The sequence below is a fragment of the Giraffa tippelskirchi genome, chromosome 1 (assembly GCF_054371585.1).
Source record: "Giraffa tippelskirchi isolate mGirTip1 chromosome 1, T2T-mGirTip1v1.2.pri, whole genome shotgun sequence".
In the NCBI taxonomy this organism is placed as follows: Eukaryota; Metazoa; Chordata; class Mammalia; order Artiodactyla; family Giraffidae; genus Giraffa; species Giraffa tippelskirchi.
The window spans coordinates 163,645,499-163,668,041 of record NC_137275.1 but is presented as its reverse complement, the minus strand read 5'-3'; the positions used below and the strand labels follow the sequence as shown (position 1 = coordinate 163,668,041).

Sequence of the window (22,543 nt, the reverse complement as noted above, 5' to 3'; positions counted from 1 at the left end):
CTAACCTGTCTGCCATCTAGCCACAGTGCCTTGCTCAGTGACTGGGCAGATGATGTCAGATGGATAAAGACCATTTCAACACTAAGATTCTATGATGCTATGGAATCATCAAGCCTAATGTGGGGGTTCTCCCTCTTTAGGCTCCGCAGTAGCTGATTCTCAGGATGCAAATAAGGAAGCCAGTTTTCTGTCTACAAATTTGTGTTATGTTCTGTGTTACAGCAGATTCCTTGAATCTGCTATAGAAAAGCAGATTCTCTGGCTGATTCCCGACCTTGTCCTGACCCACACCTCCAATGTTGGCCCTTCCAAGTCACCTTTGAAACAACCTGGTCCTGTGCACAATCCTTTCACCCTTTTTCCAGCACCAATATCTCACACTTGACTTTAGGCAGCTCTGTGGAGGGTTGCTTAGAAACAGCTTGGCTTGTGAAATAAACATACCTGGTATAGTATGTGGCTTGGGGGAAATTTCTACAGTCCGGCTGGGTAAGAAAATAGCTTTTCCCAAGAGAAGCAGTGTTTCACTGTGAATTGAAGGGGATGAAAGCAGCCCCAGTCTCTTCAATCAGCCACCACTAACCAGGGCTGCTAGACAAAAGTACAGGGGGTCCTGATGCCAAGCACCACAGTCACACATACTGATGAGTCTGCATCAACAAGCAGTATCAATTTCATGGGAGGGGAACCACCTGCCACCAGTCCTACAAAATGAGCATGATTGGAAATACTTGTCTCTATCTCATGATTCAATTTGTTTGGAATTTAGCCACCTGGTAGTAGGGAAAAACATAACAATATGGAAATTACTAAAGATTCAAAAAGGAACAAGGAAATACAAATCATTTTTATTATACTCAGTGCCTGAGTAGAACACAGTATACAGGCAGGGTTCCAGCACCCTTTTCATCACTTCTTCCCCCCGGACTCTTCTCCCATTTCAACTACTGCTGCCATCGTAGACTTTGCCAAGACTTGACAATGCTGAGGCCCTTACCAGCCATAGGGTCCCCTGAATGGGCTGTTTTTGTAAAGAATGGATAAGCGTACAGCATTCATTAGTCTTTATATTCTTAATTATCTTCTTCAATACTATGTTTGCTTACGCAAATTATATCATGATCCCCAAACAAAAACAACACATCTAAACTGTCAACAACAGAATTCATAGTTGTGAAGAGCAGAGGGAAGCTATCTTTCAATTAAGAATCACTGAGAATAGAGGCCTGAAAGTGAGCACACAGGGGCAGTTCTGGGACTGTGGGGCAAACTTACTCCTTTACCCAACCAGACTATGGAAACTTCCTCTAGTCATATATTAAACTGACATGTTTATTCCACAAGCTAAGCTGTTTCTAAATTAATCAACTCTTTACATAGCCTTCTAAAGCCAAGTATTAGTTAAGTCATAGATTCCCTAAGGCCAGGGTTTCTCAACCTTGGTATCACTGACATTTTAGATAATTCTTTGTTATACAAGTGGGGGGTCTATCCTGTGTATGATGCTATATTGGTGTTCAGCATCATCCTTGGCCTCTTCCCACTAGATGCCGTTAGCATTACTTCTTCCAAGTGAGACAACCAAAAATGTCTCCATGTATTGCCAAATGTTGACTGAGCAGAGAGAAACAAACAGCCCTGGTTGAAAACCACAACTCTCATAGTATATACCAAGATAAATCACCCTCCAAACTGCAGATGAATGTGCCACAAGGATGCCTTACTTTGTTGTCTGCATATGCAGTGCCCATGTCAACAGACTACCTTGTATGTTAAGTTTATCAAGAACAATGTCTTAAAGCTTCACAGTTGTTTTAGCTTGTGTTTTGTTGCACCAAACCAAGTGCAAAACCCAAGTACTGAAGTTATTTACAAACAAAAAATCAATGATGGAGAAGCAGAACAAGAAAGTACACTCAGTTCACCTTTGTCATGATTTTGGTCCTTAAAAATGTAGCTGGCATAGTATGCCTTCCCTGCCTTCCCTGTCTACTTGCACATGTACACACAAACAGGGGCTACTGCAGCCCAGAGTGGATGACCCTCCAGTTCTTCAGGGTAAAATGCACAGAAAGTATTTTGGCCACCTGTTCAAGAGAAATGCCCACTTGGAAACTGACATGAAGGGCCTCTCTGGGGCAGATGGCTCGGTCTGGCCACCCCAGTGCAGCCGTCAAAGGCACTAGTGATGAGTGCAGTGTGCTAAGAGAGACTGAGGACTCAGAAACTTGCAACTTAAGCTGCAGCTCTGCTCCTGGACTCGGCACACTCTTGGCCAGAGAGAAGAATTTGGGCTTCTATTTCCTTGCATGTTAATGAACAGTTTTATCAGAGGCATTTCCAACTCTTAACAGTTTAAGTTTCTAAGAATATAATGCAGACAAATGTCACTTCCACCCACCTCACAATCCTTCTCCTTTCTAAATTAATCATTTCTGTTACTTCCACCTTGAGTGATAATGAGTATTCTCAATTCAACAGAAACAGCAAAAAATGCATGAGATATCCAATTACTTTCAAGAGAAAGAACTAATCCTGTCATTAGAGGTGATGACCTTATTCCTTTTTTTTCTTTTTGCCCAAGATTAAATCTCTGTGGACAGTTAATATTCCATTTTCAAAGAAGTACTAAAAAATCCATTCAAGTTAATCCAAACTGTGTGCTAAAATATGGAAAATACCAGTCCCACGGAGCATATGAAATCACCAAAAGTATTTACAACCCTTGATTCCAACCTCGGGATCACTTGACTCTATAACCCATGGAGAGATTTTCCATATATCATTTCCTTCTTCCAGACATGCTTCATAAACATGACCTGCTTCTGTAAACACCAAAGAAATCACATGGCGAATGGTTCTGTGGGAGATGCATAATAATACAGGAAATGAAGGACACCATCTGTACTATCTCCAGCAATGAGTTCAGCATTTGATTTTCAAAACTGTGTTCAAAGATTGAAAAGCAAACATAGGTCATGTTACCACTATAACATGAAACAGTCAATCTTTGAAAACAGGAGCGATATTTGCTTTTCAGTCATATGGAATAATATCAGAAGTCCAGTTTCATGATCACACCTTGTAAAATGATCTCTTATTTATGTACATTTATCACAGAAAGATTTAGGTCCTGAAGTAAAGTTTATTATGCTTATTAATAGGAGGGAGTTAAATAGAAGCAACAGGGGAAAGAGAGGAAGAGAAAAAAACACAGATAGGCGATAGTCTATACCTCAGGGGCCACTACCAAGATCTACTGAGAGTCCTAGACAGACTAACAGCATATGATAAAGGGATGGCAAAGTGCTCTAGTACACAAAGGAGGATGCTGTTACGTTATATTAAAGGTTGACCCTTACATATGTCCATGTCCTAACACCTAGAACCTTGAAACCTAAGAGAATGTTATCTAAGAAGGCAAAATGTTACCCTACAAGGTTGCAGATTCAATTAAGGATGCTAATCAATTGAATGTGAGGTGGGGAGATTGTCCTAAATTATCCAGATGAGCTCAGTGTAATAATATGGATCCTGAAAAGTGAAAAAAGAAGAGACAAAAAGAGAGTGAGTGAGATATGAAAAGGACACAACTGCCATTGCTAGCTTTGAAGATGGAGGAAGCGGCAACAAATAAAAAAATATAAGGACCTCTAGAAGCTGGAAAAGGTGTGGAAACAGTTTCTTCTCCAAAGCTTCCAGAAAGGAATGCAGACCTTCTGGACACCTTGATTTTTAGCTCAGGTAGATGGTACTGGATGGCCATCATACAGAATTTTAAGATAATAAATCTGTGCTGTTTCAAGCCACTAAGATTGTGGAAATTTATTGCAGCAGCGAAACTAATGCATATGTTAATCTTGAAGCACTCTCAAAACTTTTAGGTCCTGTCTTTTTGAGGCAACCCAAACTTTTCATTCCATCAGGCCCAAAAGGATGGATCTATTTATAAACAAAATGTTCTACTGGGACCTGTCTGGAGTGGTTTATCTATTTATTTAAAAGGCAAAAGTCACACTTGCTGTCTATTTATTTAAAAGGCAAAAGTCACACTTGCTGTCAGCACACAGTAAGTTTAAACACACCAAAGTCAGACCAAGAGGACTGACTGTCCTTCTATCTCCTTCTTTAAACTCAATATTTGCAAAAAAAAAAAAAAAAAAAAAATTTCCAAGGCAGTCTTCTTATCTAATTTGCTCTGGGCCAAAATTAAGGAGATAGGTTTGTATCTCTGTGGTACCAGCAAATGGTATAAATGGGCTCTCAATAACAATTTGTTGAATGAATACATGAGTGATGAGTCTGACACGGAAGAGTACACATTGTCCTTCTGGATGAGAAATGGTCTCTACAGGACCTCTGTGGACTAGCGATAACCAAGCATGGACCCAACAGGAATACAGTGCTCTGGTCTTTCTCCTTTTCTTTCCATGAGACTACTTCTATATGTTACATTCTGGTTATGTCAGGATTCCCCAAGACTTGAAGAGCAAGTGAGGTTGGGTCACAGTGTCATGCTTTATATACATTTAAGTTTATACATACTTCAGTTTATTTTCTTACAAGATTGTCTTTTAAATGTCATGACAGACTTTTGATCATTTTCTGGTGTATTAATTTTCCCTGGACCACAGAAAAGGGGGGAAATCTTCACATTTTCCCATAGAGGATTAGTCTTTTTAAACCCAGAGTCATTTGAGTTTCTAATCCACAGAGTATTGAAGAAAGGGTGGGAAAATATGCAAGAAATAATCGCCTTTGTACCAAAGGAAAACTAGCACAGACTTTCTTAAAACAGTTGAGGAATAAAACGTAACCTCTCACCCACCTTTCACCTCTTTCTTTGTCTTTCGCTCTTCCATAGCATCCTGCATGCACTTAACAAAGCAACGGCCGCAGGGCATGATCAGAGAACCACAAACAACAAATAAAACAACATTAAAAACCCAAGCAACTTAAAGGGCGTTTGGTTGTCATTCACATCCCCAATTTAACAAATGAAGAAAGAGAAGCCCAAATATAATATAAAATTACAAACAAAAGTAAAACTGAGTTGAATAAACACTATTCAGGTGGAAAAATAAATCCCTTCCTTTTTTTCCCCCCAAACACAATTTCTGAGGAGAATGATTTCAGCAACCTGCCTACCCCAGAATAGCTTGCAGAAAGAATTAAATCTTAGGCTAATTTCCACACAGATTACTCTAATATGGGAGAAAGATCAGCATGCCTATAGGAAGAAATTCTAAAAATCATCCCAATCTATAAAGAAATAATACAATTACCCTGTTCATCTGGACTGATACCAAATCTAAATTAAACAATATTTTCTGAAAAACATGGTTTTATTATTTTCAAGTACTTAGAGAATATCAAAAAGAGAACTGTGTTTCCAATGACTGCCTTTTCATTGTCTGCTTAAATCAGTTTTATAAAAAAGTCAATATCCAATTGAAGTTTACAAAAAATCTTTTAGTAAAGCTAGAGTCAGGAAGAAACTTTCTTAATATGGAAAACAGTTATTGAACTGACAACATTATACTATTGGAAGCACTAGAGGGACACTTCCCAAATGTATCTGACCAATGAATTTGCATTTACCTATCTACTAATGATGTGTGTGTCAACGATGCAGTTGGAGAAACAGTGCAAGAGCCATTTGCCCTTTAGAGTCATGCACAAAACAAGGCTGTCCTTTTATAATAAAAATTCTTTGATATGATTTTGTAAGATCCAGCTAGTAAAGTAAGACAAGAAAACCAAGTACAAAATGCTGATTACAAGGAGAAAAATGATAACTCACAGATAATATGATTATTACCTGTAATATCCAAGAATCAATCATGGACCTAGTGGAGTAGTTTCGAAAGATCAAGTTGGCAGTTTATAAAATGTACTCACACAAATCTAGATCTTATACATTTCTAGCTAGAAAATGCAATTGGGAAAAAAAAGAATCCTATTAACAGTAGGAAAAAAAATCCAAAACAGTAACAAAAAATCCCACATAATTTACTTAGAAGTATATTTAACCAAAAATATGTAGATAATCTTTGAATAAAAATTTACTGAGGAACGGAAAAGACAATAAACACATAGACATTTCATTCTTCGAAAGGTAGAACAGTTAAAGGTGCTATTTCTCCCTAAATTCATTAATAAATTTAATTTCAACAAATATCACAATAGAAAACTTTTTAGAGGAAATGACCTTAGAAGTCAAAGTTCAATTAAAGGGATAAATATAAAAGCATCAACTAGGAAATTTTTGAAAATTAAAAATACCATGGGAATGACCCAATCAAAAAATGGGCCAAAGAACTAAACAGACATTTCTCCAAAGAAGACATACAGATAGCTAACAAACACATGAAAAGAAGCTCAACATCACTCATTATCAGAGAAATGCAAATCAAAACCTCTGAGGGAGTCTAAAGTGGGATAACTTTTTGAAAAGTAATTCAATAATAGTGCTAAAATGTCCAGACCGTTTAACCTGGTTCCATGGGGTAAGGGACCAAGTCCCTCCTATTTGTTGCTATATTACCTGCTGCCTAACACCAGTAGGTACCCAGATTTATCTACTGAGTAAGAACACATCAGGAAATAAGTATTCTAAGGCCTTGGAAAGCTGAGAACAAAGATGCTCTCCTGCTGGGGTCACTGGGGGCCTCTCTGCTCCAGGTGACTTTCTGAGGATGTGTATAGGTCAATAAAGCAGGATGAGTGTGGATGGCTGTATTGTTTGCTATTCAAGAGTAGACTGCTATTTTAAATTCCTCCTACATTGGGCTAAAGGCCTGAGGGTAAAAGGTTATGGCCTGGCATCCCACATTTGGCAAGACTTTGCCTTGTGTTTACCTAAAAGGATTCTGAGGGCCAAGAGATGTCCCACTGCCATATACTCCATCTGCTTCTGCTCTCTGCAGCGGTTTGTTTTTCCCTTGGCTAGAGCAACCAGGAGCTTTTTCATTCTGTGCACTTTCTTCTCACCCATTTCTAAACTTGCCTGAAGCATTTTAGAGCCTCCATAATAAAATAAAAATTTTTAATTAGCAATATGCCAATGAAAGTATTCAGTATGCTTTAAAAGCCTGCTTAAAATTAAATGAATGAATGAATAAGAAGTGTGAAGAGGAACATCAAGGTGGCTTGGGTAGGCTTATTCCAAATTCCAAAAGGAGACTGAATCTTAGGATATTTGCATATGTAAACACCCTTGAAAAATAGGATTTCATCTTACTAAGCAAAATTTCAGCAGACTTCATCCTTTGATTTTGTTCACAAATACAACTTCACTGATTCAAAATCTCTTTCCTATTTACAACTTTAAGACACTCCTAATTTATAATATCACAGCTATATCCAATTTCAGTGTTTCACAGAATATAGTGGGCGAGGGAATAGATCTGTCTTTAAGTTAAAAATAAGGAAATAATCTTGTGGGAGGAGGACTGTGCTGATTGCACTGCTTAGTTTTTCCATGATTTTCTTGAAAATGTATGTAACGCAAAGCTGGAGTTTCCCTGCCCACCCCAACTTCCTCTCTCCTGCTACCTTCAATGACACACCTTCACCCCATTCTACTGCACTTTGTGTCCTTGGAGAGAACGACTTCTCATTTCCCCAGGAGAATTCCACTGCCCCAAGACAAAAAGATAAAACATATAAAGGAAGACATAGATAAGGGGAAAGGACTCCTAAGAAACCCAGGATAGTTTCTGCAAAGTATTTCAGACCCTAGGAGATAGTAAAGCTACAACAGAAATCTTCAAATTTTTATTTAATATGCCGGAAAGCACAGACAACATTTCCCCTTGCTGGACATAGGTTTTTTGTTTTTTGGTTTTTTTTCTAAGGTTTCTTTAATAGACAAAAGTTAGATTTCCTTTTGCCTTTTTTACAGTGAGATTCTTTTACAGAATCCCACTGCCTTTTGAAAATGACCTGTCAATAGTAGGAACTGCCATAAGGAGAGGTCAGAGTCCCAGGTTATTTGGAATTCTGAATTTAAGCAGGACCCCAGTAGGGAGAAGGAGGGGACTGGTGTCTGTTCCTTCTCTAAGAACTGAGTTCTTCCCAGCTTGCCAAGTCCTTGCTCTCACATGGCTTAAGTTCCATAGGAGGTGAGTGGGAATCCAGCAACAATAACAGATTTAATATTTGTACACCCAGCTACCGTCTTCGAAGCACCTTCTCATACATCCTCAGATCTAATGCTCAAACCACACCGGTACTGCTGGGCTCAGACATTCACTGTCCTGCACAAGGTCGAGTTCATAAATGGCAGAGCCAGCTTGCCTGCCCGGCCACACCCACTCTCACCCATGCTGGTGAGGAAGGAAGGTTGGAAGAGTCAAGGGCTGGCACTCACATCACTGTCTGTTCTGGGATCCTGAGTGCAGCTTTAAGTCCCGCACTCCTCCATGATTTTATGAGGAATGTAGCTGCTTTTAAAACTGCTAAATTATTATTTCCTCTCTTTCTCTTTGAAACAGCAAACCTGAAAAACTGTCCATCCTGTTTCTTGTATGTAACAACAACAACAACAAAAGGGTGTTTACTATGCTGCTGTGCTAGAGAAAGACTGCCAACCAACTCCAGATCCTGATTCCCCTGACAATTCCTGGCATCTATCTAGGGCAGCTTTTAATTGGGCCAACATCTGGAAAGAATAGAACCTTTATGTGACAGAGTTGGGAAAAGAATACTTTTTAAAATTATTTTTTTTTGTTGAAGGATAATTGCTTTACAGAATTTTGTTGTTTTCTGTTAAATCCCAACATGAATCAGACATAGGTATACATATATCCCCTCCCTTTTGAACTTCCCTCCCATCTCCCTCCCCATCCCACCCCTCTAGGTTGATACAGAGCCCCTGTTGGAGTTTCCTTAGCCATACAGCAAATTCCCGTTGGCTATCTATTTTACATATGGTAATGTAAGTTTCCATGTTACTCTTTCCATACATATCACCCTCTCCTCCCTTCTCCCCATGTCCACAAGTCTATTCTCTATGTCTGTTATCTCCACTGCTGCCCTGTAAGTAAATTCTTCAGTACCATTTTTCTAGATTCTGTATATATGTGTTAGAATATGATATTTATCTTTTTCTTTCTGACTTACTTCAGCATTGCTCATTATTAGAGAAATGCAAATCAAAACTACAGTAAGATATCACCTCACCCTGGTCAGAACGGCCATCATCAAAAAGTTGACAAACAATAAATGCTGGAGAGGGTGTGGAGAAAAGGGAACACTCTTGCACTGTTGGTGGGAATATAAATTGATACAGCCACTATGGAGGACGGTATGGGGATTCCTTAAAAAATTGATCCCACTCCTAGGCATATACCCTGAGGAAACCAAAATTTAAAAAGAATACTTTTTAAAATTCATTGTTGTGACTTCCCTGGTGGTCCAGCGGCTAAGACTCTGCACTCCCAATGCAGGGGGCCGGGATTCAATCCCTGGTCAGGGAACTAGATCCCACACGCTGCAACTAAAACCCAGCGCAGCCAAAAAAATAGATAAGCCCAAATTCCACTCCTGTGTTCCCCACTTTCCTCCCCGCAACATATCTCACCTCTAATTGCAGATCCTGAACTGTAGGTTCAAGAACATATCTCTCTGGAAAGTCTATAATAATCTTAGAATTAAGAAGAAAAAAGTGATACATCTCTTGAACACTATGTGCCAGGCACTGTGTGGGGCCCTACGAATGTCTGGATGATTGGGCAAGGCCGCTGCTCTCTAGCTGCTCCCGGTACAGTAGGCAGGACATAACTGCACACAATTATTACAAAACAAAGTCATCCATGATATAACAGAGGTAAGTGCAGGAGACTGAGGGCAGCCTGGGAAGCAGTGACTAACAGTCACAGCCTGGGAGCATGGGGAAGGGCCAAAAGAGAGCTGTTTCTAGAATGAAGACATTTACAGTGATCAGCATGGGCACAGAGGATCTGGGATAGACACCTCAGTGTGGCTGGAGTCAGGGGTGTGTTCAAGGTAGCCGCGCAAGGTGGGTTCGGACACACCCAGTGAGGGGAAGACTGTAAAGGATTTGTGTGCTGTGGAGCATGGGCAGGTAACAGAAGGTCAGTGGAAGATCCTAAGGGAAGGACTTGGCCAATTTTGTTTATTTTAAAAATCTGACACTCTGGACGAGGGTATTAGGAGGTAATACCAAAATGTGGGTGTTCCTTAGTCTGGGGGCCTCATTTTTCCATCTATCTCAATGTGAATCTTCAGTTTGACAAACTGAAGCAGAACCCTGACCTCTTCCCTGAGTCCTAAATCCACACTTCCAACTACCTACTTGATTCTCCCCTTCAGTGGCTCACTGACACCCTGAAACTGACATGTCCAGATTGGAGACCTTGATTTTCCCTCACAACCCTTCCCCCATGCCATTCTTTTCCATCGTGATAAATAGTCACAAAAGCCACCCAAGTACACAAGTTAGAATGCTGGCTCATCGATCATTCCAGTCATGCCCTCACCCCCACTTGCAACCACAAACCAGTCCAGTCCATCCTAACTCTGAAATATACCTTCAATTTATTCCTTTCCCTCTTCCTAGCCTACCACCTTAGCTTAAGCTTCTGCCTATTTCTCTAAGCCAGGGTTTCTCAGACTAGTACAGCTGACATTTGTGGGCAGACAGTTGTCCTGTGCATCGCAGGATGTGTAGCAGTATCTCTGGGTCTAGTTGCTGGATACGAGTTGCATCCCCTCCCCCCAGATGTGACAGCATTGTCTAATGACCCTGGGGGACAACACCAGCCCCAGTCGAAAGCCACTGCTCTCACCTCACTCTGTCTCTCTCTTCCAGGCATGGGACCCTCCATTACACTGGCCTCACCTTTAGGTGCTTGAATTCATGCACCCCTTCTTGCCCCCAGGGCTCAGTGGAAGCTGTTCTATCAAGAAAGTTCTCAATTCCACTCTTCTGTTAGCTGGCTCCTTCTCAAGCTTGTGATCCCAGCCCTGGGTCACCTCCTCAGAACCCGCTGAATACCTTGTCTAAAAGGTAGCAGCCCTGCCTGTGTTGATTTGCTTCATAACGCTTTTAAAGGCAGTAATCATTTTATTATGTCTACTTTTTCTGGTCCATCTCTACCACAAGTACAAAAGCAGGATCAGGGTCGGATTAGGTCTATCTTGCCTCTGTCTTACCTCCAAGGCCTAGTTCAGTGCCAAACTAAATAAATATTTGCCAACTAAATAAATGAGTGAATCCACAGATGTATCATATAATCAAAGATATGTTTTATAGCCCAGGCACTGACCACACCCTTAAAAACAACAAAGCCACAATATGAAAAATTAGCTCAGAAGAACTAGAATGTCACCGAGACACTCTATGTATCAGCTCTGTGCTCAATAACCAAATGCAGCGTGGCCCATAACGCAAAGTAGATGACAGCACACCTTGGATGGAGAGAAAGCTCTGGCATGACAGTAAGAGTGGCTCATCTTCTCTCCACTGGGAAAGAAGTACAGCTAGACCCTATGATTGAACCCAATTCCTCATAATTCCTTATTTTTCCTTATAATTACACCCAATTTATATCTCTGGTATCTAGGGTGTGTGTGTGTGTGTGTGTGTGTGTGTGTGTGTGTGTGTGTGTGTGTTGAACAAAATAGATTCAGGAAGATAGACTATCTTATCGTTACAGTCTGACCACATCCACCCTCTTTTTCTTCTGTCCTTAGTGATGTGCTTTGTGTCTTTGGGGTGAAGGCTTCCAAGCAGAGAGTGAGCCTCTTCATTGTCCTTTCATAACAAAAGCATCAGACACAGTGAGCTGCACTCACCAGAAAAGGCAGGTGTCCTTTTTGGGGGGAACTTGATTCCCACAGGGGAAAATAACTTCTAAAATAGTCATCCTTGGACCCAGTGCTTCCTTTATCAGATCTTTCAGCCGTTGAGCAGATTTTTAGTGAGACATTACTCCCCCTGTGACAGTCTATGGAATGCTTAGCTTTTAAAACAGCGCAGAATACGCCACCCCTCCAAGTAGATCTCAACCCTCCCTGTCAGTTTGGAGTGCTGTGGTCAAGAATGATTTTTGAAGTTATGGCTTTCTCATTTTATTTCCCATGTTCTGGCCAGTGCCCATGGGATCGATTTGTTTTTCATTTCAAAACGACTATGTACTCTCGTCAACTCAGTGGACACGAGTTTGAGCAAACTTCAGGAGATGGTGAAGGACAGGGAAGCCTGGCGTGCTGCAGTCCATGGGGTCGCAAAGAGTCAGACGTGACTTAGTGACTGAACAATGATGTACTTTCTAGAGAAAAGTATTCTTGAGGCTACAGTTCGGATTCTATATTCAGAGGTGAAACACTCTGGAGGAGAAAATTTGGCTTCTGAACCACCAAGTTAGGGAAATCATGCTTTAAAATTGTTGAATTTTGTTCATTTTTCCCATTCTAAAGATGGCTGGGTTTGTCTGTGCCACTGGCCCCCACTGTTCTACTGGATAATGGAGCATTTTTCCATTTTAATGTCTGTCGTAGGCACCACAGTGTTCAGAGAACAGTGTACTGGTTCCCTGATCTCTAGGATCTGACGGACCCTAGAGAGAGACAGTTGGGGTTAGAATCCCAGTTTTATCCTGCCACTTACTGGTTCTGTGGCCCACAGTAGGTTACTTAACCTCTCAGTACCTCGTTTTCTCCTCTGTCCTAATTCATAGGGTTGTCGTAAGAGTGAGTTAATAATTCTAAAGTGCTTAAAATGGTGGCTAGCATACGTTAAGCACTTAATAAATGTTAGCTCTTATTACCAGCATAGCTTTGAAAGTGCTTTCAGTTGGTAATAATTACACTTTAACCTGACAGAATAATAGATTTCAGCTAGAATAAACCCACTTGAGTTTGATAAAAAAGATGCTTCCAGCAACCAATGATCCTAACGTCATAAAATATTAAAAGTCCTGAATAAGCACATGGCATATGTCCTATTAGTGTCTGTTAAGTAGATAAACACCTAGAATCTAACACACCTAGAATCTAATCATCTTTTTTGGAATCCAGAATGAAGAATTTCAGAATTTTAAAATTCTATGATCTTATGCAATATCTTAAGAGCTGCCTTTAAAAATCCTTAAGCACACGAGGAGAGGGAAGTGGGGTGGTAGTGATAAAAATGGTTAAGCCCTGAGCATTGGGATAGGGGCTGGCTGGCCAGATCAGAACTCCATTGGCCAAGCTGTGCAGGGAGGCATGCAGATGGCCTGCAGATATTAACCCTTTTAACTTGAAAACAAAAGCACCCTTGTTCCCTGAGAGCAGGAGCTCTAGCTCAGATGGCCCAAATGGCTGTAGAAACGTTGGAAACTCCAGCCTCCCAGCCCGCCACAAACACCAAATGCAAGAATGCAGTGTTTCTTGTTGCCCCGGAAGGAAGCTGTGCAGTAAGTTTGGGGTGTAGCCTATTATCTCTTGGAGTCAGAGTTTGGGGGAGTTTCCATGGTTAACCAGGATGCAGAAGCATAACAAACTTGGGTAGCTTAACAAACAGGATCAGGGCCATATGAGTGCTAAAAGAGGTCACTTAGGAATGAACAGCTCAGGTAATCACCCTGGGGTGGGATAGGGGGGCTTCTCCTCCTATTTGGAAGTTGCAGATTGTTTTTGCTTAATTACCTGCCACATCTTGCTTGAAAGTCATCAAGGAAGATTTCAAATCACCTGCTTGAGGACTTTTTGAGAAAGCAGTCAGAAGGGCAGGTGATCCTCTATGAAAGCTGACAGACTTAGAGGGAAGATCTGTACAAAGGGGTGGATGGCAATGGTAGACGATTATACATGCTTCTACATCGAATGAGATTAGAAGAACTCCCCCTCTCTGAATGGTGCAGCTCATTTCCTTGTTGCTTAATTTTAAAAGCGCCAAGGAAGCCCACCACTAGAAGCACATCTTTCTCTCTTATTTCTGAAACCCCTGCTGTTGGGAAGGAAAGACTGTTTTCTTTCAGCTCCATCTACTCTCTGATGCCCAGGTCAGTACAGGGCCAGCTCCAGAATGCTAAGTGACACTTCTCCCCCTGAGCCCAGCACTGGGGAAGGTAGTTGCACTGCCTGCCATACTCAGTTCTAACAGAACTAATCTGATTAGAAATCAGAGGCTGAGAGAGCCTGCTTTTGCTGATTCAACAGGGACTTCACTCTTCGGCATTCCATTTTTCCCAGGACTTGTTCACATTGTTAAATCATTTGATTCTCACAGTGCTGTGAGCTGGTAAAGGTAGGTATTAAGTACATTTCATCAGGGAGAAAAATTAAGATTCAGATCAGTTAGGGAAAATGTCTAAGATGATACAGTGTGTGCATGCTCAGTCATATCCGACTCTTCGCGACCCCATGGGGTGTAGCCTGCCAAGCTCCTCTGTTCATGGGATTTCCTGGGCAAGAATACTGGAGTGGGTTGCCATTACCAAGGAATCTTCCCAATGCAAAGACTGAACCCACGTCTCCTGTGTTTCTTGCATTGGCAGGCAGATTCTTTACCACTGAGTCACCTGGGAAGCTCAAGATGATACAACTAGTATCTAAAAGAGCTGGACTCATACCTGTGAGTCTGTGCTCAGTCACTGACATCTGCTGCTAAGTCACTTTAGTCGTGTCCGACTCTGTGCAACCCCATAGACGGCAGCCCACCGGGCTCCCCCGTCCCTGGGATTCTCCAGGCAAGAACACTGGAGTGGGTTGCCATTTCCTTCTCCAATGCATGAAAGTGAAAAGGGAAAGTGAAGTCGCTCAGTCGTGTCTGACTCTTAGCGACCCCATCGACTGCAGCCTATAAGGCTCCTCCATCCATGGGATTTTCCAGGCAAGAGTACTGGAGTGGGGTGCCATTGCCTTCTCCCACTGACATCTATCCCCCACTTAAAAGGGTACTACTACTAACATTTTAATAGTTCTTTGCTGTGAGCTCTGCTCTGGCCATAGTAGGATGCAGCATCACTGGCTTCTACCTCCTCAATGTCAATAGCACCACCCTTCAATTGTGACAAACAAAATGTATCCAGACATTGCTGAATGTTCCCTGGTCACTGGTTGAGAACCACTGGTTTAGGGTGTTATGGATTAAGGTGGATTAGGAATAATGTAACCTAGCAGGACCCTATGGGGCCTTCCCAGGACAGGCCTTCCCCGCCCCCCCCATGCTCTGCTTCAGCTCCTCTCTAAAGTACATAGAAAATGGCACTTGATGCAAATTTCCTGAGTTGTTTCACAGATGTGAAAATGCCCCACCAAATGGAAGATGTTAACTACTTGATGTCCATGAGCAAACAGCCCCAGGTCTCCTTGAGCCTAAGGACTGATGAAGGTAACCCCCATGACACCACCCTGCTCCCTCAGCATCAGCCAATCACAGAATTGTTTACAATCTGATCAGGTATCCTGTGACTCTCCGCTCTCTCACCTGGCTTTTTAAAATGCTTTGCCAAACAGGGGCTCTGTGACAATCTAGAAGGGTGGGCGGTGGGATGGGGAGGAAGGTGGGAGGAAGGTTCCGGAGGGAGGGGACATGGGTGTACCTATGGCTGATTCTTGTTGATGTGTGACAGAAAACCACATGTAAAGCAATTATCCTTCAATTAAAAAAATAAAGTCATTAAAAAAAAAAAACCAAAACCAAAAAAATGCTTTGCCAAAACCCTTCAGGGAGCTCAAGAGTTTTTAGGGCCTGAGCCTCCTTGCATGGCCTTGCAATAAACTTTTCTCTGCTGCAAACTCCACTTCACTGTGTGTGGGAACATGAACTTATATAAACACTAACACTCGGAATGCCACAGGATCACTCTTCCTATAGATCAATGAAGGTTTACTGATGACAAGGGCTGCTCAATACAGAAACAAGGTTGTCTCTGTTCAGCTACAGAGTGTAGCTCCATCAGGGCAGAAGGCAAGGGTCTTATTTCTGGAAGTGGAGGCTTTCTAGAGTCTAAAGGGAAGAAGAGCAGTTAGCGCTGGGACACGTGCCAACTCTCCCTTTTTCCCATCTCAAAATGTTATTTTTTCAATTTTTGAATAAGCAAAACATTTATATGGTTCAAAATTAAATATGCATCAAAAGTACATACAGAAAAGCTTCCTTCGACCCAAGATTCCCACCACTCAGTTCTCCCCAGAGGCAGGCAATGTTGACATCTGCCTGTGTATCTTCCCATGGATGTTTTATAAAAGAGCTTGTATTTCAATAAATATTTCCTCTTAGTTCGAAGTACTGCTGAGTCATGAGTTCACTCATGTTTCAAAAGTCATCAAGTGCATGAAACAGGGCACTCAAAGCCGGTGCACTGGGACAACCCTGAGGGATGGGATGGGGAGGGAGTTGGGAAGGGGGTTCAGGATGGGGGACACAGGTACACCCATGGCTGATTCATGTCAATGTATGGCAAAAACCACTACAATACTGTAAAGTAATTAGCCTCCAATTAAAATAAATAAATTAATTTTAAAAAAAGTCATCAAGGACACCTTCACTGACAGTGTGGACTGAGGAAGGCATGGCTCCTCCCACCTGTCCCTGCCTGCCTCCACCAAGAGAGACACAGGCTGAGACAATAGATTTACATAACAACCTAGGTCTTAAAAATCAAACTGAAAAAAAACAAAAGACCCTGGGGAATTTGGGTCAAGGGCCCTGTTTATAGCTAGAGTGGTCAGTTTCCTACCAGGTCACTGCGAGTGCTCTCATTAAGTGTGCCCATCTTGGTGGGAATTGGTTAACATGATGAAGAGATCACCTGAAGTCAAGGTATCGGTGCTAAAGATGGACCCTCCAGACCTACAGTAGCCTGTGGAAGTCATCAAAATCACAATCTCCTGGGAGGGGGGAGGCCCTGTTGTGGGCAGGCCCAGGGTGGAAAGAGGAATAGAGGAGGGAGGGTGACAGGCCTGGAATGACAATTTTGGCTGGAGAGGTGAGAGAGGGAGAAAAGCAAATGGCGGCACTAAAGATTTCCCATGCCTGTTCACAGCCAGCCAACTTGGAAACACTGATTGATTCTGATGGACAAGTCACAAAATTAGGACATCCTATGGCTGGAGCTTTTCATGTTCCTGATAAAGAACTGCTAGGTAACCTGGGATAAGCCACTGAGCCACAATGACATATTTGTTTTGGAAGGGTGGGAGTAGATGCGGGCAATTTCCTCACATCCAAGAGAAAGAAAACTCAGGCCTCCAGCACTGGTATTTTATTCAAGTTCAAACCACTCATAAAGTGAACTGATGTCCTGCTTTCTGCTTCCTTCTTTTCTTCCTCATGACCTCGTTAAAAAAAAAATCTCATCCTCAAACTTCTCTAGTTCCATCAATGGTAGAAAATTTCTATCAGTTACTATGATCGAAAACTTTCAGGCCACTCTTCATTGTAATTTGTACTGTCATTTCATCACGTCACTAACCACCAAACCAATGTCACGGTACCTCACTGCCTGGAATTGTGCTGTCTAATATGGTAGCCGTTAGCCACATATGGTTATTTAACTAAAATTTTAAAAATTGCTTCCTCAAACACATGGGTCACATTTCAAAAGTCCAACAGCCAGATACAGCTTGTAACTACTGTATTAGTACAGATCATAGAACATTTCCATCACCGCCAAAAGTTCTAATGGACGGTGCTGGCTCAGAATATGAAATCCAAAGACCTCAGAATATGAAATCCAAAGACCTCCAACCAGCACTCAAAGCTAGCAGTCACGTACAGCCAGGCCACACTTCCAAAATTTCCTCTGCTTTCTCCAAACAATGACACTTAGCTTTGTTTAGGCCAGACTCCTATCCCTCCAACAACTTACGTTCACCCCTGATGATCCTGTGCCTGTGCCTATTCGATTCCCCATCACTGAGACAAATGAGTAGATCAATCAACACACAGTCCCTAAACGAGTGGGATTTTCTGCCATGACAAAAAGCAATGAGGCATCTAAGAAATTTTTATCCCAGAAAAATGTTCTGCTAACAAACAAGTCCAAAAAAAGGATGTTTCCCCAGAAGACTGTAATGAGCTTTGTGCTTACCAGGATTTGCTAGAGGATTCAGTAAAATGCCACTTGTATTGGCACTTAAGATCAATTTGACTTATTTAATTTTTTCATGTGGGTCTTCTATTTTTTTTCTCTTAAATAAATTGTATGGATATAGGAAGAAGGGACCAGGCCTTATATCCATTTCTGTTACATCTTCCTCTCCTATCTCACCTCCTTACCCAAACAGTGCAGAGATTGCAAAGGGGCCCCCATGTGAGGACAAGATACAATTGATACAGTTTGTTGCTTTTTTCAGACTGATTTTCTTTGTTTTGTTTGGGGGAGGGGGGCGAGGGCTTTTTTTTTTTTTTCGGTAGAAACAGAAAGGTTGTTTTATTTAGGAGACCAGCACCTGGACAAACAGTGGATTCCTGTCCAGAAATCAACTGCAAAATTCTGCCAGACCCTGAAGGTTTCAGAAGGGAGAATCATTCAGGGAAAGGGTCAGAGTCGTTGTTATCTTCCATTGTGTATAGACTTCCTGAGTGTATTTTTGAATAATTTTGAATCAGTTGCCAATCTTTCAACAATTAGGAGTTTTACATCAGAATCCACATTCGTTATTTCTTGAAAAATCAGTTATCTGGCAACCCTGGGTAAGGCCTCACACAAAGGTTTATTAGCTAGCACTTAAGGCCATCTGTCCCTTTTATAAAAGGAATGTATTCTCTTGTTTACCACCTTCTCTCTGCTTGTTTTATTCCCTTATTATCTGCCTGGCCCCTGAGGCCTGCGCATTTACAATTCTTGCAGAAGAAACCCAATAAATGAACTGAGAACAGAAACACCACACTCCTTAATAAAGCCAGGCAGCTCTTAATGCCTGTCTTCATGGGCAACATGTTTGTTTTAAGCAGCTAAAATCAAAATTCTTATCTCAGTCATTAGCTAAAGACATTAACCTTCCCAACTGATTTTAACTATTCTTCCTGGGCTTGCCAGGAACTGCTAATGGATTAGAGAAATGGTCAACCGTAGGAACAAAAAGCAGTCAGCCTTAAGAGTCACATGAAAATAATTGAGACTTAGAGAGCATAACCGTGTTCCATGAACTCTGAGTGTTCCCTAAAAACACGTGGACATCACAGCACTCATGATGCTGAGTGTTGCTGGCAGCTGCCCAAAGAATCTTGATCCAGAAAACCTAAACCCTCTCATTAACTCTAATCCTATATTGATTTTTCCTCTTTTGAACTTTTGTTACAGACTACTGTGTTCTAAAATTGTTTTCATGTCTTGGTTCTCCCACTCAATTGTAAGTTCCTTATAAACTCTTTTGATATTCTTCTCACACCTAGCACCCAAGATCAGGGTGTTCTTAACCTGGACTGGCTTCAGTCACAGGCAAAATCCAATGGGTCATTTAAATGAGTATACCCCATGGTCAAGGTTTCAAGACTGGGAAAGAAATTTAATTTTCAGGTATTTATAAAAGGGGCAATAGTTATGAAATGTATAATGGGTTTGATGGCACCAATCTAGTCTATTACTATTCCCAGCTTTCTGTCATCTGCACATTTGCAAAGTATAAATTTGATGTCTTCATGAAGGTCATGGGTAAAAATATGAAGCTACACAGGGACAGCTCATGGATCTTGTCGATAAAGACTAAGTGAATAAGGAACAAAACTTCTACTCTTTGGGAACATTAGTCTAACCAGGTACAACCTACTAATCATAATACTTTATCCATACTTCTCCACCTTGTCTGAAAGGATGCAACAAGAATATGCCAGCTATCTTTAAATCAAGATTCATTAAACTTGAGAATTCTCCTTATCTGCAACCAATTTAATGATTCTTTCATAACAGGAAGTGCAGTTAATTTGACATAAACTCCATCTTTATGAACCTCTGCAGCTTTGTGAAAGACATGTGTTTCTTCTCTAAATGTACATAGCTATACTAATCCATGCTCAAATTACACTGAGGAACAGTTTCATGTCTCGTCTCCAGAATGTACCTTTCCCTCATTTTTGAAAACAGGGATGATATTTGCTCATCTCCTGACTTCTGGTAAGTCTTTCAGTCTCCTAATTTTTCAAAGCTCACTCAGTGGTTTCCCTATTCTAGCTTCAAGTTCTTTTATCTGGGAAATGGTTACCTGGGCCTAGACACAAACACATCTGCAGTAGCTAATATAAATCCTGCTATCAGCTCTTCTAAGTCCACCATTAAAACCTCCAGTTTAAAGACCTTTTGCTTAATGGAGAAGAATTAAATTGAATAGTTTAGCTGAGCCATTACCTGTTAGCAAGGCAACACTTTTTCTCTACGTGATCCCTTCTTCTTACTTTGTATATCAATAGCATATTAACTGAGGGCTACAGTTCTAGGCATTGTGTTGTGCTGTGGTGCTTTTCTTATAAAAAGGCTAAACACCTCTTCTCTTGTTAATCTTCCTTTTAAAATCAGAGATCATTAAAAAGCTATGTCATCACACATGAAAAGACATCATTGTTTTTGTCCTCAAGTTTTCTGCATCTTCTCTTATTTATCAAAATCATTTGCAGTCCCACAATCTGATTTTTAGTTTTTATAACCTTCCCAATATGCTGAGCCAAATTTCTTGTTAGAGACATTCATCATAGAATCATACCTATAATACTATTGAAAACCTACTTTACTACTTCTTGGGCAAGACACACTTAGCAGACTCCAAGATCGCTTGGTCACATTCCTTCTATCACTTGTGCATCACTAGAGAGCTCCTGTAAAGCAGAACAGAGTCAAGAATCATAGTGCATCTTGATGCTGACCGAGAAAACTGCCTGAAAGTGATGTGAAGCAATGTCAGGCTGGCAGTTTGACCATCTCTGTGTTGGTCTCATGTTTGACTGAATTTACAAAGAGTCTTGGGTACATCAGGTAGGATTTCATTTTCTACCTGTGCTTAAAAATAAATAATAATGTATTGCTGTCTCTGTTCAGATTTACAAATTTTATAAGCTACAACATGACATGTGAGAGCTCGTGAATATTTATCCTACTCTTCCTCATATACATCATCACTTTGGGTGGCAACCGCTCAGTTTATACTTCTAAGTTTGGCTGAGTAGAAAAGTCAGAAGAAAAGATATGCTAGGAAAAAGCACATATTATTCCACATGAAAATGGAATAGGAAATATATCATGCTAGTTCCATGACCTGAATCTGTGCGTAGATCACATGGCTCATGTACTTTATGACAGAATTTCTTGCTAGCTATCCATTACAGAGTAAAATGCAAAAGGAAATGTTAAGGTATAATAAACCTATGATACACAAGCCATCTACTCCCAAGAGAGAAGGAGAGCAAGGTCTTTTAAAAGGTAAAATGTATAGTCGATTTAAAATCAGGAACAGTGGTGCTTGGGGACATATATTACCCAGTAATGCTTCTGAACATCAGCTTGGTTGCCAGGAACCAAGAATTTATTGAAGTCAAAGAGTAGTCAGGCAAGATATGTTGGGAAGTGTGGAAAGAGATTTTTGTGAAATGGGCTGAAGACATGGAATCTGAGAGGTTTAGTAAGGGGTGCGATGAAATTTCATGTTAAAAATCTTTTTCAAGGGTGGAAAATGTTTAAAATTTTGCTGGTAGGTAGCAAGTCAATTAAAAGATTCTTATAGTAGACACAGAACACTTCACACACATAGGGCCTTCTTCTTAGGAAGGGTTTTCAAGTAACTTCCTTCTGTCGATGTTCTATCACAGTAACTGTGGTGGGCAGAAAAAAGTCCCCCACCCCCACCCCGAGATGTCCACACCCAAATTCTTGGGATCTGTGAATACGCTACATTACATGACAACAAGGAGTAAGGGTGGAGGGGAAATTAAGGTTGCTAATCAGATGACTTTAAAATAAAAGGGAGTATTCTGGATTATCCAGGGGGGCTCAATTTAATCACAAGCATCCTTTACAGCAGTGGTTCCCAACCTTTTTGGTACCAGGTAATGGCTTTGTGCAAGCAATTTTTTCCAAGAACTGGGTGGGTGAGGGGGTGATTTCAGGATAACTCAAGCAAAGCAGCTGCCTTTGTGGCTTAGTCGGTAAAAGAATCCGCTTGCAATGCAAGAGACTGCCTGTAATATAGGAGACCAGGGTTTGATCCCTAGGTCAGGAAGTTCCCCTGGAGAGGGACATGGCAACCTACTCCAGTATTCTTGCCTGGAAAATCCCTTGGACAGAAGAGCCTGGCGGGCTACACAGTTCATAGGGTCACAAAGAGTCGGATGGCATGACTGAGTGAGCAAACTACCATCAAGAGCATTACATTTATCGTGCACTTCATTTCTATTATTATTACATCAGTTCTACCTCAGATCATCAGGAGTTAGATCCCGCAAGTTTAGGAACTTATGATTTAAAGTATCAGAACTGGAACTTTCCTGGGAGTCCAGAGGTTAAGACTTATCTTCTAATGCAGGGGGTGCAGGTTCAAGCCATGCTCAGAGAGCTAGGATCCCATATGCTTTGGCAGCTCTCCCAAAAGCAAAACA

General features: G+C 41.2%; 1 protein-coding gene and 1 long non-coding RNA gene across 27 annotated transcripts in view; one reads left to right on the top strand and one right to left on the bottom strand.

The window, feature by feature from the left end:
- The window catches only part of PIP5K1B (phosphatidylinositol-4-phosphate 5-kinase type 1 beta), a 521,283-nt gene that overhangs the window by 204,056 nt on the left and 294,684 nt on the right, over positions 1-22,543 (bottom strand). For 10 of the 26 annotated variants that reach the window (XR_014057490.1, XR_014057525.1, XR_014057489.1 and 7 more), the window contains exon 1: positions 9,587-9,755. The exons of 13 other annotated variants lie outside the window; for them this stretch is intronic. Coding sequence is in view for 4 of the 13 variants with exons in the window: in XM_081503655.1 (XP_081359781.1) it covers positions 9,587-9,679 (93 nt within the window). In the remaining 9 variants the exon portion in view is untranslated. Of the gene's footprint in view, positions 1-4,828; positions 4,878-6,861; positions 7,027-9,586; positions 9,756-20,681; positions 20,771-22,543 lie in introns of those variants that run through there. 3 more of the 26 variants (XR_014057527.1, XR_014057526.1, XM_081503830.1) reach the window with 3 other exon arrangements.
- LOC145511266 (uncharacterized) lies at positions 9,861-11,225 on the top strand. Its single transcript, XR_014057712.1, has 2 exons — positions 9,861-10,100; positions 10,838-11,225. It is a non-coding gene; the product is annotated as an uncharacterized LOC145511266 (long non-coding RNA).